At 40.2% G+C, this 17,236-nt stretch overlaps 1 protein-coding gene across 1 annotated transcript; it reads right to left on the bottom strand.

The window, feature by feature from the left end:
• Positions 1-602: 602 nt before the first annotated feature.
• Positions 603-2,077, bottom strand: GPR25 (G protein-coupled receptor 25). The gene has a single exon (XM_007507853.2). It carries the CDS (start codon positions 2,075-2,077, stop codon positions 983-985), a length of 1,095 nt encoding a protein of 364 aa, XP_007507915.2. The 3' UTR covers positions 603-982.
• Between the last annotated feature and the right edge of the window lie 15,159 nt (positions 2,078-17,236).

Here is a 17,236-nt window from a genome sequence, read left to right as displayed (position 1 = left end):
ACAAAAAAGTGATGGATGACTAATGGTCTTGGTCTGATTAACTACATCTGTGTCTGACCTCAAAGCACCCTGACATACCACAAAGATCCCCGAAGAGGAGAGGGAATTGTGAGTCAGAAGCTAGGTAGCAAGAAGGGAATAGAGGACAGGGCAAGGCAGAAACTATCCCTTTGCAGGGTCGAGTCTCTAGCCAACCATTTCAGTTCTGTGGGTTTGGGGAATGGGAGGTGAAGTGAGACCTGACTGATCTCTAGGGCTGAGGTGAGTAAAACCGAGATGGGAGTCTGGATTAAATCTTTTTTTGGATTGGTCAAATGAGATTTAAAATCTTAAACAAGGGGGCAGCTGGGTGGCTCTGTGGATAGAGAGCCAGGCCTAGTGATGAGTGGTCCTTGGTTCAAATTTGGCCCCAGATACTTCCTAGCTGTGAGACCCTGGACAAGTCACTTCATCCCCATGGCTTAATACCACTCTTCTGCCTTGGAACCAATGCCTCGTATTACAAAAACCTTAAACCCATTATACATGCAAGCTACTATTGTTAGTGGTCAATATGCTATTCTGACTCAATCTGGCATTTTGGTAAAGAGAGAAAACAGAAATGAAAGGACTGAGAATGGAATTTATTGCCAAGGCTAAGGTTAGGCTGGGTAACGCTACAGGATTGCTGGTTGTAGGGTTCTCTGGGTCAGTTGGGTTTTTTCAGGGTCAGTGACCAACCTCCTCAGTAAAGAAAATGGTCCAAATTGTACACACAGAGATGGAGAGAAATGTGTGGCCCCGCTGCTCTGGGCTGGTGAAGGGTGCCCAGTCTATTGGCCTTAGAGCCCTCGAGAAGTGGTGGCTCTTAAAGTCAGGAATCCAGGCGGAGAAGCTGGTGTTGTTTGCTTTAAGAAAAGACATCTGGAGTAAGGAAGAAACCACGCTGCCCCCCCTATTACCTGTTCATTTTGGTTCCTCCCTGCATTCTTTCCCCTTTCCCTCATGGATTTTGGAGGAAGGAAATTCTAGGAGTGGTGCGGATGCTCCGTCCTAGTCCCCAGCTCCAGCTGTCACCCCCAGAGAGAGAGGAGGCTGAGCTCCCTCTGCTTGTCAGGGGAGGTCGGGTCCTCCTGCAGGACCCCCGAACCCGAGCCTGGAAGGAACGATCCAGAAGAAGGTAGATGATGGGGTTGGCACTGCTATTGACAAAGGCTAGGCAGGTGGTGAGGGTGAAGCCCCAGCGCAGTGCCAGAATCACTGGGCAGTCTAAAGGCAGAGCTCTCAGGTGGGCGATGTGGAAGAATGTCTTCAATAGGCTAAAGGGAAGCCAGCAGCAGGTGAAGGTGCCCATGATGGCAAAGATGATCCTCAGGGAGTTCTTCCGACCCCTGCTCAGGTGAGGGAGACTCCAGAGACGTCGAGAGATAAGGGAGTAGCAGAAAAAGGTGATGGCCAGCGGGAGGATGAATGTGAGGAAGAGGACCAGGAGGCTGAGCCACTGGAAGATGTCAGTATGGTCATCTCCACACAGGCTGCCAGGACCGACTGGCATGGGCAACAATTTCCTGTAGACCAGAGAGGGAATGCCAGCCAGAATGGAGATGATCCAGATCACTCCACATGCCGTCAGCATGCAGCTCTGGTTCCGAAGAGGCTTGGCATCCAGGAGTTTCACCACGGCTAGGTATCGATCCACACTCATGCCAGCCAGAAGTAGGGTACTGGCACATCTGGTCACTGCGATAACAAAACTGCTGACCTTGCAGAGACCCTCCCCAAAGGTCCAGCGGCCGCCCAGTCCTGCGGCTGTGGCCCAGAACGGTAGGGTGACCACAAACACCAGGTCAGCCACAGCCAGGTGGAGCACAAAGGTGTCCACCAGCCGCCGGGGGCCCTGCTGCCCAACCAGCAGCCAAACCACAAAGGAGTTGCCCACCAGCCCAGCCCCAAAGGCTGCCAGGTAAAGGAGGGGTATATAGACATAACCATAGGGGAGGTCAGAAGTGAGACAGAGCTTGGGCTCTCCATAGTCCCCTGACCAGTCATAGTTCCCATCTTCCTCTCCAAGACTGGGGCTCCAGGATTCTGTTGTCATGGTGACCACTTTGTCCAGATGGATGCTTAGCCCTAGAGGCCAACAGGGCTTCTGGGATTCCCTGTACAAGCAGGCTTAGATTTTTTAAGAAGACATCTGGGGCAGCTAGTTATGCTTGCTTGACTGCTCATTCCCCGACACCTCCCTTCCTGCTACTCCCCCCTCCCCGTTCCCCGTTAAAGAAGGTGGTTGGAGGGAGAGAGAGGGGTGGAGATAGCAGTGGGTGGAGAAAGATGCTCAGAGGGGGAAAAAGATGAAAAGGACTCATTTAACCTCAAATCTGACTAATGAGGGCAAAAAGGTGATCTGCTCTGAAGGGTCTTGAGATTCATGAATATCTGAAGATGAAACGGGCTAAATTTGAGGGTTTATTTCACACCGACTCAGCAGACTTTCCTTCTGGAGTCTCACTGAATAATGCTTCACATACCCATGGCTTTCTGACTCCTTTTCTTTCTTTCTTTCTTTTTTTAAACCCTTACCTTCCGTCAATACTGTGTATTGGCTCCAAGGCAGAAGAGTGGTAAGGGCTAGGCAATGGAGGTCAAGTGACTTGCCCAGGGTCACACAGCTGGGAAGTGTCTGAGGTCAGATTTGAACCTAGGATTTCCCATCTCTAGGCCTGACTTTCAATTCACTGAGCCACCCGGCTTCCCCCTCCTTTTCTTTTTTAAAATCCTGACCTTCTTCCATCTTAGCATCAATTCTAAGAGAGAAGAATGGCAAGGGCTAGGCATTTGGGGTTAATGTCTTGTCTAGGGTCATGAAACTAGGCAGTATCTGAGGCCATATTCGAACCCAGGACCTCTCAACTCCATGCTGGGTACTCTAGCTACTGTGGTACCTAATTGCCCCCTTCTTTACTACTTTTCCAATGTTGCTGCAATGTATTAACATTAAAATTCATTTAAAAGCACTAATACATTCATGGTAGGACTATAGAGCTGGAAGACACCCCAGAGGACATCTAGGCTAACCCCATCATTGTATAGGAAACCAAGGCTCAGAGAGATGAATGACTTGTTTGAAGTTACAAAGGTACTAAATTGGATTTGAACCCAAGTTCTCCAACTCCAGAATCCAGCACATTTCCCACAATACCATACTATTATTCCTGGCTTTTAATCTTCATTTCCCCCCTCAATCTAGATTCCAATAGAACAACTACTATTGTGTATGGAGGGAGAGGGGATAAAGTTTTGTCATGTTTTGCATTAAATATGTTCTTTCTAGTGAAAAAGGTTGAGATCCATTGCTCCAGATGATTTGGGAGGCCCCTTTTCTAATTCTAAATCTTGTGATTTTAGGACCCTTCAGCCTCACTTTTAATCCTTTTACTCAGGAAATTGATTCTCCCATTCGTTTTGGAGGGGAGGGTTGTTCAAGAGAGATCCTTCCCTCCCCACTCCTGGTCCCCAGATCCATTTGCTACATCCCAAAGCGCTGATTTTGGAATCAGAGGACCTGGCTCATTATTTAATTATAAATGCAAATATGGCAAAAGTTAAAACTTAGGACTTGTCATTTTGTTGATTGTCTAGACAAGAAAGTGATATAAAATGTTAATAATGAAGATTAAACTTAAAAGTATGTCAAGAATACATTTATTCTTACTAATAATATCAAAATAGATCTTGATAAGTGACACATGTAAAACCCAGTGAATTGTGCTTTCGCTCCAGGAGGGGGGAAGGAAGAAGGGAGGAAAAGAACATGAATATTGTAACCAAGGAAAAATATTCTAAATTAATTAATTAAATAAACTTAAAAAAAGAATACATTTATTCTTTCTGGAAAGCTGATCTCTGTTGATGTGACTATGGGTAGCTAAATAAAATAAAAAGTATTTGTGAAGTGCCTACTGTGCACCAGGCATTATACTAAATAAATATAGAGATATAAAACAGTTCCTGCCTCCAAGGTGCTTATATTCCAATGGAAAAGACAATCTATCTGGGCAAACATGAATTGGAAAGGAAGGTAGGAAAAGGGCAAAGGTGTGCTCATAAATGTTTAATAACAGATCTCTGGGTAAAAATGTATGTATATAAGGGCAGCTAGGTCACTCACTGGATAGAGCTCCAGGCCTGGAGTTGGAAAGTCCTGGGTTCAAATTTGTCCTCAGATACTTCCTAATATGACCCTGGGAAAATCACTTTAACTCCCACTGCCTAGCCCTTACTGCTCTTCTGCTTTGGAACCAATACACTGTATTGATCCTAAGATAGAAGGTAAGGTTTAAATTATTTTTTATTTTTAAAAATATTAATTTTTATGTTTAAATTTAAATTTAATTTAAAATTAAATTTTTAAAAAATTTAAAAAGAAATAGTGTTGTACATTTAAAAAAGAAAAAATCATATTGAAGTATAATTGACTTTATTAGAATCTTCTCCATTACTTTCTTAAGTCTAGATAATCAACAAAATAAGAACTTGAGCCTTGATTTCTAGTTTGCCAATTTCTGATGTGTAAACAACCACCTGGAAAATTTAACATTTTCTTGAGTTGGTTTGAGCTGACCCCAGCATCCCCCTACGAGGAGGCATATGTTATGCATGGTGGGCTCAGGCCCCAGAAGATAAGGTCCAGGGTCCCAAACCTGTCATGGGAGAGGGATGTAGCAAGGGAAGGTAGAAGTTGCAAGATTGATTGGCAGGTCTTTAGACTTGGGATCCTTCATGAGCTGGTTGGGTCAGAGTTCTAAGTAGCAGTTTCCAACTGACTCAGTCTGGAGCTGAAAGTAAAGAAGGAAGGTGTGTAGCTGAGACTCCCTGAACAAACCACCTATCAAGCAACTGGTCTTTGAGGATCAGCTGACTAAAGGTGAGAGGAAACTCTTCAGTCTTCTTGGTGGACAGATTGACTGGGGAAAAGACCTCTTGATGGGACCATCTAAGGCTACCACAACTTGCATTCCTGATACCTGACTAACCATTGACTCTCTGTGTGTGAGATTCTGGGTTCACTGTGGGATTTAGATAGTTAGACAGTATAAGCTTAGATAATCAAATATAGTGGGTAAAAAGTCAGAGGCTACCCTTCCCCTTACTCCATCCTCAATATCTTCCCTTTCTCTGTTAATAAACTCAAGTTATTTAAATGGATCTTTTGTTTGTTCCGTGGGAGTATGTTCTGCACATCCCATATATTGTGTTCATCCTATTCCCCAAAGTATGTTATATGGTTTTAGACTACAAGTGGATGAAACTGTGTATGTCAATGACTGTGCAAACTGTCTTGTTCCATATCCCCATACTATGTATTTGTATGTTGTGTATAAGTGTAGAGTGGTTCTATTTGTTATTGGCAACTGGTTCAAAGCTACAATGGTATGGGTTATGAAGGATTCTGAACTTAAGCAAATGGTCATATTCATGAAGCAACAACTGGACCAAATAGAATTGTATATGAAAGATAAAAGGTTTATGAATACTGAATATGGTTGTGGGGTAAAAGAAAGTAATGGTACAACTGGAAATCTAAATAGATTACAGAAGGAAGAGACTGAAGGGATGGCTACCTTATTCTCACCTAGAGATCTCCCAGTAGTTTCAAGGGATGAGATCTTCCAGGTAAAAACACATAAATGATTTATACCGGAAGACTTAGAATCCATAAAAAAGAGAACACCTGCCTTTGTCGATGAACCTAATAAGGTAATCAAAGAAATAGAGAAGAGCCATTGATTTGTTTGATCCTGATTACAATGATTTTGCACTACTAATGAAAGAACTTTTGACAAAAAGGGAAAGAAACAAGTTCATAGATGAAACTAGGTAGGATCCCTTGTTAACACCATGGCCAGAACATTATAATGACATTGACATGAATGACAAAGCCTAATATGACATGATGAAAGAATCTAGACAAGTAATATTAGAGGTTATGGGTAGATATACTAAGAGAACAAATGCATGGTCTAAGTTTGAAGGTATAAAGCAAAAAGCAACTGAAACACCAATTTCATTCCTTGACTGTATGAATGAAGCTGCTGAGACATACCTGAATATGAATGTTCTGGAAGTTATTTAAATGTGATTTTCCCCTTGTGTATAAATCCTTTCCCCTTTCCTAAAATTCCCATAACAGGGAGGAGGAGGGGGAGACTGGAGAGAAGATGGAGGGTCTTGGAGATGACCTGGAAATCACTGCCTCTCTGGGTTTCATTTTTTCTCAGCTTTAAAATGAAAGGGTTAGATTAGCTGGTTCCTGAGGTCCCTTCTAATTTTGGATGCTATGGCATAGCAAAGGCTATGACTTTGCCTTGGGAGTACTCCTTACATGTTTTTTGCCCAGAACAACAGGTCTCCATCATCCCTCATAGGTGGACAAATCTCAATCCTGCTCATTGCAGAGATATAAATAATCCAGAATTGTTGAGAATCCTATCAGCACTAATCTTTTATTTTTTTATTTTTTTTTAAACCCTTACCTTCCGTCTTGGAGTCAATACTGTGTATTGGCTCCAAGGCAGAAGAGTGGTAAGGGCTAGGCAATGGGGGTCAAGTGACTAAGTGCCCAGGGTCACACAGCTGGGAAGTATCTGAGGCCAGATTTGAACCTAGGACCTCCCGTCTCTAGGGCTGACTCTCAATCCACTGAGCCACCCAGCTGCCCCCTAGCACTAATCTTTTAAAGTTAACACTTCTCTCAATTACATGTAAAAATAACTTTTAATATTTTTTTTAAAAAATTTGAGTTTCATAATTGACCCTGGGAAGGTCTCAACCCTTTTTGCCTCAGTTTCCTCATCTGAAAAATTAGCTGGAGGAAATGGCAAACCACTCCAGTATCTTTGCCAAGAAAATCCCAAAATGGGGTCACAGAGTCAGAGGTGACTGAACAATAACATTATATTATCTATTATGACTTTGAACTTGACCCTGAATTCTATATGTATTTTATTTTTACCTTCCTTGTGAATTAATATATGTGTATATAGTTAATGAGATATATATTGGTTCATTAGCTGGCAAGAGTTTTTTAACAATCAGTCCATTAGAAATGTCTTTTTATGTTGTTATAGTCAATATAGTCATTACCATAGTGTTTTTGTTTCTGATTCTCTCACTGTGTATCCATTTCTTTATTTTATCTTTTCTTATGTACTTTTAAATTCAAAGATATTTTATTTTCCCCAATTACATGTAATAACAATTTTCAACATATTTCTGAAGTTATAAGATCCACATGGTCTCCGTCCCTCTGTCCCTCCCTTCCTTCTCTCCTCACTCTGGTAAGCAATTTGATCTGGATTATACATGTATTATCATGCAAAACATATTTCCATATTGCTGGGGGCCATCAGTCCACGACACCTTGACAGTCATGCGTGGTAGCTAGGGAGACCACAGAGTGGTCCTTGGCGAGATGTGACTGCCCACTCTATCCCCCTTGCATGACTTCTTTCATCAATGCCCCTTACCTATGAATTGACATGATTATTATTCCCCTTAGTCTCAAAAGAAATAATGCAAGAACAAAACACATGTACCCTTATTCCCCAAAACATCACCAAAAGATCAGACCCTCAAACCCAATCCCAAAAGACTATCATGGGTTAACTTTTACTTAGGTACATAATTCCCAGCAAAACCACAGCTACAGGCCAAGCCAAAAACTTCCCCACATACAGAAGCCTATTCTCATGAAATCAGCACACAAATCAATCATAGAGGCCCAAGCGATAAGTACAAGTACATCAAGCTTCAGTATGCCTCAGTGAATCAGTAACTCCCTAGAAGCCACCAGTCTAAATTTGAATTGTGTTCCCAGACCCCTCAGCCCCTATGGTATGATTGTTGAATTGCCTTCTAAGAACTGCTGATTAATTATTCCATTTTATTAAAAGCAATACGTAATTTTCCTTGATTGTTTGTAAGCTCAAAACTTCTCACAGGGTAATGAGAAAATTAAGCCACCTGTGATGAAATCATTTGTCTTGTGTGTGTAAAAATATTATTATTTTAAAATGCAAAGTATAAATTCCTTTTGAGAAGAATTTTAGGTTAAGAAACATGCTACCTCTCCAAATCCAGAAACTGAACTGTTTGGAGAAGACACCATGAAGATGCCTCCAGACCACAAGCTGCATGAGATCAAGAATGAACTTTGGGTGTGGTTGATTGAACATTTATTTGTAATTATATTTTCATGCCAAAGGGGACAGCCCCCTAACTGGTTTTTTTGTCAATGAGTCTAGCAATTATTGGTTTTGTCCTTTTTTTCCTCTTATCCTCAAATTATTGTAATCTTTAACTTGATTATGTTTTCATGATCCTTTTGGGGAAAATCTTTCCCAATAAGGATCAAACGGTGAAATGTAAAATGGAGATTTGAACCCCAGACTTCAATTCCCAGAAGTCCTTTGAAGTTTCCAGAATACCCTATAATCCTGAGTCCTCACCTGAGTTGGAGAACACAATAGGTATTTAAACTGACTGTACCACCTACTTGCCTCTCTCCCTGCTTCCGCTTCCAAGCACACACGGTTCTCTACCTAGCAGGCAAGATGTAGAGTAAGTGGTTGTGCTTAGGCACATGCTTTCTTATTTTGTATTTTCTTTATTTAATAATCTTTAATAAAACCTCATAAGATATAATACTTTTAGTAGAGAAACTAATTTTAACTGCTACATGTGCAACCTTTATTCTGTCTGTAATCACAATATAAAATATAGAATGTTAATCAAGTGATTTGTTAAAAGTTAACGTATCACTTTTCCAATTATCTCTCTTTGATTTGTGTATCTGCATGCCAAGAATATGGATATAAAAATAAATCCCAAATCTGGGAATGTTGGAGCAGCTGAGATGCAAAGCAATCCCATGGCCATTATGATTTAGCTGTCTTCTGTTTGTTGTTTATTTTATTTTATTTATTTTGACCAATCATCCTCCACCAGTCGGGAACCCTGGAGTCGCCAGTGAGGCTGGACCCTGACCGCGGCACCATATCATTCACTGTTGTAAGAGAATACACATATGAAACCAAGGCATTAAAATAAGACCATAAATAAATGAATGTGAAAAATCATGTGCTGCAAGCTGCATTCTGACTCCAACAATTCTTTTTCTTGGAGGTGGTTGGATTCTTTGTCACAAGTCCCTTGGAATTGTCCTGGATCATTGTATTGCTGAGATGAACAAAGTCTTTCCCCATTGATCCTTCTACAATATTGCTTGTAACACAGCTACAATGTTGCTGTGTACAAAATTCTCCTGGTTCTGTCATGTAATCAGTTCTGAAATCATCCTGCTCATCTTTGGCACAATAGTATTCTATCACCAACATGAGGTATCCATTTCTGTGATTCTTCTTAGTAGATACACCTTCGCATGAATGGTTTTTCTCAGGCTCATGATAAAATGACTCTGAATTCCCAAAGGCAGCACCAACAGAGAAGGGAGACAGCCCAGGCACATGCCAGGTGGGTGAGGGAAGCTGGCCTGGGGTTCGGATTGAGTGAATGGTCCACAAAAATGGATACAGGCTAATCTTTGTTCCTTTGATCTGTGTTCTCTATGGGGTGATTTGCTACATAGTTAAGGGTGAAGCAAAGTTAATTGTTCAAAGAATCAGAGCTGTAACTATACTTGAGGCAGATTCAGTTGGGGTTGGGAGGCAGTTGGAATGTGGGAGATAGCCTGAACCCTGATAGTTATGCCAAGAGAGGGAGGTAGCTGCCCTCAGAGCCTTTTGCTCCTGCCCTGTGGAAGCTGGTGGGAAGGAATACCCTGGAAGACCCAAAGGCGAGAGGGATGCCATCTTTGCAGGGGGAAGGGTCCCCACCATCATCATGTTGGCACCTTGGAAATAAGTGTCACTACTTATAGCCCTGCTAGGAAGGCTTCCTTGGAATGGGACTGTATGGCTCTCCTCTCTTGCTGACTCCAAACTTAATAGTGTTTCATTTCCCAGAAAGAAATCCCTGCAAGTATCAATTACAAAGACTATTCTCTAGTGCCTCAGAAGATGTGAATCTGCTTATTTCTGTGATGCCCAATTCCATGAATCTATGATTCATAAGCCTACTATCTTCAGTCCCAATTCCATAAATGTGGAAATGGACATATTTGCCTAATGGGGCCCCAAAATGAGTCAGAAGCAGAACTGGAACCCAGGACTCCTGATGCTCCTTCACTGCCCTCTCTACTGGGTGTAGTTGCCTGTCTCTCAGATTTAGAGAATGGGGGCAACTTTGGTGTGGTACCTAGAGAGCATGAGTGATACTGAAAGCCAGAGATGAGTAGAGAGGAAACTGCCAGGGAAAAATGGTCTGGGTGGTTTGATGAGACCCGAGGGGAAAGAAGATGGGTTTAGAATAAAGAAACAACTCCATTTGACAAACACTGAGTTATGATTCCTGTTTGTGTCCTGGCCTCTTGTCCACTACAAGTTTCTGGTCCAAATTGTAGGATGGAGTTCTGATAGGGCAGTGGAAGATCTACAGGGTCTGTGAGGACTCCTATACTTAATTTTTTTTGGATGCTTGTCCTGTCTTTGTAACTACTTTAAGACAGAAGGGCAAAGGCTAAGCAACAGAGGCTGAGTGATTTGCCCAGGGTCACACAGATAGAAAGCATCTGAGGTCGAATTTGAACCCAAGACCTCCCATCTCCGGTCCTAGCTTTCTATTTACTATGACACCTACCTGTGCCTTTAACTTTAAAAAATAAGTTTTACCGATGATCAGTCACTTCCAGATGTAATTTAAGGTCACCAAGCCATCCCCATCAACATCCTTTGTAACAAAGAAAAATAGTTAAGCAAAACCAAAACTTGACACTGATTTATCAGTGTGTAATATTCTATACCTCTAGCTTCCCACTTTTCTATTTAAAGGGGGAGGTGTTTCCTAATCTCTGGTCATTACAATGACTCAATGTTCCATTCCATCTTTTCTTTTCATTTACATTATTTATTGATTTTTCATTTACATTATTTTAGTCACTTGTACAGTTTTGTTTCATTTGAAATCATATTTCTTTGATCTACACTGTTCTCTAGGGCCTCAGAAGATGTGAACCTGCTTATTCCTGTGAATCTGTGTTTCATGATTACTGATGACTTTCCTAAACCAGGGAAGGATCAGCAATGACCTGGCCTTCTAGGGCCATGCCCAGCCTGAGCTACAAGGCATTGTGTTCCTCTTTGCCAGCTGTCTCTAACTACCCCAAGACAGATTTCTGTTTTCTACTTATACCAATATATTGGCTTTTAGGGAACAGAGTGGGCTTATGGGGAAAAAAGTCAATAAAGTCAAGTTCTCTTTTTTGGGGCACTGATAATGAGCAAGTAGGTGATTTCCAGATCATTCTCATTTGCCTTTAGAATGATGCATCTGAGCCTGTGTTCCTGTCTTTATTTGTACCCTCTGTGGAATGTCACCATTTTCTACATTCAAACCCTATTCATCCTTCAAGTCCTACCTCCTCCAGCAAAGCTCAGTAGATAACCCCCTGTCACATATTTATCAGAGAATCCTAGAGTGGTAAGGAACCTTAGGAATGAGATACCCCAAGTGGAAATAGTTCCCAGAGAAGGAAAGAAACTTACCCACAATCATAGTTTACCAACAGTTAGGACAAAGCTCCCAGGGTTCTCATTCCCAGTCAGAGCTCTTTCTTCTATCCCATATTGCCTTGTCTGAGGGTCTTTATTCATCTGTAAAATTGGGTGACCAGAGAAGTTCCTTCCAGCTGCCAACATTCTGTGACAATTTCCCACTGGATTATATTAGGTGTTTTCTCTCTGAAGTTTTCACATGGATAAGTTTTCTCTCCCCAAGAAAATAAATTTCTTAAAGGAAGAGATCATGTTATAGATATCTATCACACAACCCAACATGGCATATACATTACAGCATATATGATATAAAAGTTGGGTCCCTCAAAAATAAATATATATATACATATATAGACTTCCTATATCTCATACTATTCAAGAAGTTTTAAGTATGATGTAAATGTTCAATAAAAGCCACTAAATGGCTTACTTTTGAGTAGCAGGACTACCTGTGTCTGGCTCAGGATGATTTTAAGAGGAGCAGCTAGATGGCTAGTGTGTTGCTCTTCCTCGGCACCCTCTTCCTGCTCACTTGTTAAATCTCTAGCTTTCTTCCAAGCACAGCTCAGACATCATTTCCTAACCAATCCTCCTCATTCGTTGCTAGTCACTTCCCTAGCCCTGATATTACTTTGTCTCATTCCCTCTATATTTTGTATCTAGTTGGTGCTTCCCCTTGGCCGACTAACATAGCCAGGTAGTTCCTTGAATACAATGTTGGTCCTGCAATCAGGAGGCCCAGAGTTCACATGCAACTTTAGGTGTACTTACTGGTTTTATGGCTTTAGGTAAGTCACTTAACCTGTTTGCCTCAGTTTCCTCAACTTTAATATATGGGGTTTTTGTGAAGATCAAATAAAATAATATTTATTAAGCATCTGATATAAGATAGATGCTACATAAAGCAACTGCTTGACTACAGGGGTTGAGGGGACATGTCTGAGGAAAGACTCTAAATGAACACTCTAATGCAAATACCAACAACATGGAAATGGGTTTGAATCAAGAACACATGTGATAACCAGTGGAATCGTGCGTTAGCTATGGGAGAGGTGGGTGGGGGGGGAGGAAAAGAAAATTATCTTTGTCTCCAATGAATAATGTTTGGAAATGATAAAAAAAAAGATAGATGCTACATAAATGCATATTCTCTTCTCTTCTAAGAATATAAACTCCTCAAGTGCAAGAATAGTTTCATTCTTTATTTGTATGTCAGTGCCTAGCAGAATAACTTCCATATAATAGGAGCTTGATATTAAATGCTTGTTGAATGGAAGTCAAGTCCCAGTTGGAAGAGCTATAAGGGCGTGTTCCTTTATGGAATATCTCCCTGGCTCCATGCCCTGGAGGAGGTCTTCCCATCTTGGTCAGTGTAAAAATAAATTAAAAAAATAATGGCGAGCTATATAAATAGAGATAGAAAAACTGTTCCAATATAGGTTCAAAATTGTTTGGATACTTTGGTAGATGTCATCAAAAGTATCCTCAGTGATGAAGCTCGAATGTGAAAGATCATCCTTACATCAGGGACCATCTTGGAGGGGTCGCCATGCTGCCAAGAAAGTTATGTTAGTTTATGGGATTCCAGACTTGGTTTACAGATGAAGAAGTGGAGACCCCGCGAGGTTATGACTAGACCCAGGCAAGAGATCTCATATGCACACGGCTGCTTCTACCTCATCTCCCCTTCTAGAATGTCAGCCTCTCCAGAGCAGGGACCATTTTAGACTTTATATTCCTAACATCTACAGCAATCCATAGCCTATAAGAAGAAGGCCGTAACTGCTTGGACCCAGACACCCCACCCCCCCAAGCCCCAATCCAGCTCTCCTTTTGGGATGGCTCAAAGGGTATATTATTTCACCAAGTTTCAGTACTAAATACAAGCCGTGCTGAGGAAGGGCAGCGTCTGGGCTAGAAATGAACATCCGGGCTTCAGATTAAACCCGGGGAGATGACTCACATGGAAGCCCTGTGGACCACAGCTGCATGCAGATGAGAATAGAACGATTACATGGCACTCACGTAGATTGTTTCATTTGAGCCTCACCACAACCCTACGAGGTAGGTAACAAAAGTAATATCGTCAACCTCATTTTACAGATGAGAAAAACAGGCTCAGTGAGGTCAGTGCCCGAGCTCAAATGGCAAGTGAATGGATTCAAACCCATATTTTCTGACTCCAAGACCAATCTTTTTCCCGTTATTTCATGTTGCTAAAACACTGATTTTAAGATATTCCTCTTCTCGAGGCAGCTGGGTAGCTCAGTAGATTGAGTCAGACCTAGAGACAGGAGGTCCTGGGTTCAAATGTGGCCTGACACTTCCAAGCTGTGTGACCCTGGGCAAGTCACTTGACCCCCATTGCCTAGCCCTTACCTCTCCTCTGTCTTGGAACCAATACATAGTACTGACTCCAAGATGGAAGGTAAGGGTTTAAAAAAAAAAGAATTTAAGCTGAATCTTGAAGAAATGAAGGATTCTATTGAGATGGAAATGGAGAAGAGAATGTATTCGATGCATGAGAAATGATCAGTTCAAAAGAATGGATATGGGAAAGAATTCCTAGAGGTCAGTTTGGTGAGATTTGGAAGAGGAATAATTTGAGTCTAGATAGGTTAGGATCAGCTAGTGAAAAATCTTAGAAGCCAAATAATTTTTATTTTCTCCTAGTGGCAATAGGGAGTCATTTGAATTTATTGAGGAGAGTGACATGGCCAGTTTTAAACTTAAAGAAAATTGTTTAAGGAGATAAATTCCGAGAGAGATTTGAGGCAGGGATGCTAGTTAGGGATGCCTCTGCCACAGTCCAGAAAAAAGTTGTTAAGGGCTGGAATTTAAATGGTCATTGAAAGGAGTCAGATTTGAAAGAAGAGAGATGTGTAGTAGAAATGGCAAGATTTAGCAACTGACTGGATATGTGAGGTGAGGGAGAGTGAGAATTTGAGAATAATGTCAGATGTGAATTTGGGGAATGGGGGTGGTGGTCCCTTTGATGAATAAGATTTGGGAAAGATGATAATGAATTCTATTTTGGAAACAGAGGATGTGGTTTTCAAGGAAAGCAAGTCTATTGTGTTGATCTTGCTTTGTTTCAGAATGCTTCATTTCAAAGTTTCTTCAATGAGAAACAAAATGCAAACTCTGAAGAAATTCAAAAGAAAGTCATTGGAAACACTTTGCAAGAAAGTATTAAGATATAGTAAATTGGTTCTGATATTCATTCAAATGAAATTTTTTTATCAAGTTCTGTAAAACCCTCTGACAATTTAATTGCTATAAACCTTAAAATTATACCTGTATTGGCATGGCTCAGCCATGAGCACTGAATATTCCACCATTTATTTATGTTGTTCTTTACTTCTCTAGAGCATTGTAATAGAATCTGTATAAATCTTTCATGTGCTTTGGTAGACTGATCTCCATATGCTCCATGCATTTTGAAGTTAAATGGAATGTGATTTCTTTTTCTATTATTGACCCTGTATTGTGTTCTTATTATGTAAAAGTGTCATTGATTTTTGTGGGTTTATTTTGTAGATTACAATAGTTTTTTAAATTGCATTTTCTGTTGATTTTTCTAAAAAAGGATTTGACTTCATTTTCTTCATTGTTTAATCTTCTCATTCTGCCTATTCTAGATTTTTATTCTTTGTTTTGTGACCTTATATTTACTTATTTAATCTTTTGAAAACTTTCCAAGTACCAATTTTGGATTCCATTTACTAGAGTTCTTGTTATTCATCGCCTTGTAAATTTGTCCAATGGGCCCTATTTTCTATTGTGTCTCATTCTTAGAAATATGTTTCTGCAGGTTATAGAGGGGATATTGCCCGGTGGTAGGAATTTTCATTTGTACTTGATTATGTAATTAATTTACTCTTTGCTCTGCCCATGGTCAGTTTCTCCCCTTTTGTCATGAAACATTCTCTTGGCAGTCCATGGGAGATTCATGCTTCTTCTTGGGAGCTAAGATTTCTCTTTCTCCTGAAGCAGAATGAGTGTTCATTGTAAGCATCAAATACCTGAAGATTATGCTCATTGTATAGTCGCATTTCCCTTTATAAAATATCCCTTCCATTTTGGGAACATTTGTCAGTAGTATTCCCTCCCACTACTGAAATGAGAGTTCCCCTTTTCTTTCCTCTTGTTTTAATAATTCCCCTTTGCTTTGTCAAACATTCTTCAATATGTTCCCTTCTTAAAAGACTATAGAAGTTATTTTCCATTTATTGTTAATTTCTAACTTCATCAGGGTACATTACCTAATCCTGTTTTATAATTAAGTTCCACAAAAACATTTAATTCACTTGTAGGCAGTGTTATAATGTTGGTCAATGACATTTCAAGCCTGTTTCTTCACTATCACTCCTATTTGACTTCTACTTGTATACTTGTCTTCTTGGGTAATTTTATTAATTTCCTAATGGTGTCTCTGCAATTTTACTGTTGTCTTTGGTGGATGTATTATTTTAAGCTTCTTGTATTTCTGTTGTCTGGGATTTTGGAAAAGCAAGTAATTCATTCACGTCTGATTTTCTTTCTAAGAATGCTGAGAAGAACTCTTTAAAATTGAAGATCCATCTTTTTAAAAAATCCAATAGTTGAGCTCTTTAGTCAACATGGTTGCATCTTAAGCTTCTTTTGCTTTTTTGGACACATTATTCTATTTCCTCCTGTGGTACTAGTAGGTGAAGAAATCTTGCTATTAATTTTTTTTCCTTTATATTTGAAGGTCTTTCTCCTGGTCACCTGAAGAATTTGTCATTGGAATTGCTAAATTTAACTATCACGTTTCTTGGAATTTGTACCATGATGATTGTTTTTTTCTCCTCTAGAGGTAGTCTCAGAATTCTTTGGATTGGCACTTTTGTTTTCTATGTTCAGAAATTCTGGGCAGTTTTCTTGTACAGTAGTATTTCTTGTATTCCAGTGTTTATTTTTTGACTTCCACTCTTCTGAGAGACTTATCCTAGTTATCTCTATGCTTCTTCAAGATCAGTATGTTTTGTTTTTATGGGCATCATGCCTTTTTTTAATGTTATTTATTTTTTGTTTCTCTTCTTCCAGATTGTCCTTCACTTTCATTTATTTGTATCTCCAGTTAGTTATTTTCTCTTCTGTTTGAGGAGAAAGCTGTGGATTCAAATTCTTCTAGTCTGAGAATTACTTGTTGCCCAAGCCATAACCTCTGCCTTTATAATAATTTTTGATCTTTTAAAACAATCAGTAACATCCTTCTATGGTTTCATACTTCATTGGGAATTCATAGCGTCATTTGCCTCAATCATGTTTTGATTCTTTTTTTTTTTTAGCTTATCTGGAAGTCATAGTTCCTTATATTATTATTTTTCCTATTTATCTGCTGTGCTTAAGGTATTTGAATTTTCTTCCTTTTCAGATCTTTGATAATTTCAGTTCTTTTTTTCCTATATTTCCCACTGCTCACTTTTGAACTTCTTCCTCTTTGATAGAGGTTTCCTTGGGAGACTAGACCTTAAAGCTATCTTAGCCTCTTCCTGAGCTGGGAAATACCTATTTAATATGCTTCATTCTATGCCTCCAGTGGCTTCTGAGCGTAGAAAACT

This window comes from Monodelphis domestica, chromosome 2 (assembly GCF_027887165.1).
Source record: "Monodelphis domestica isolate mMonDom1 chromosome 2, mMonDom1.pri, whole genome shotgun sequence".
NCBI classification, from domain to species: Eukaryota; Metazoa; Chordata; class Mammalia; order Didelphimorphia; family Didelphidae; genus Monodelphis; species Monodelphis domestica.
Note: the sequence above shows the minus strand (reverse complement) of the source record. Positions and strands in the feature narration are given on the sequence as shown.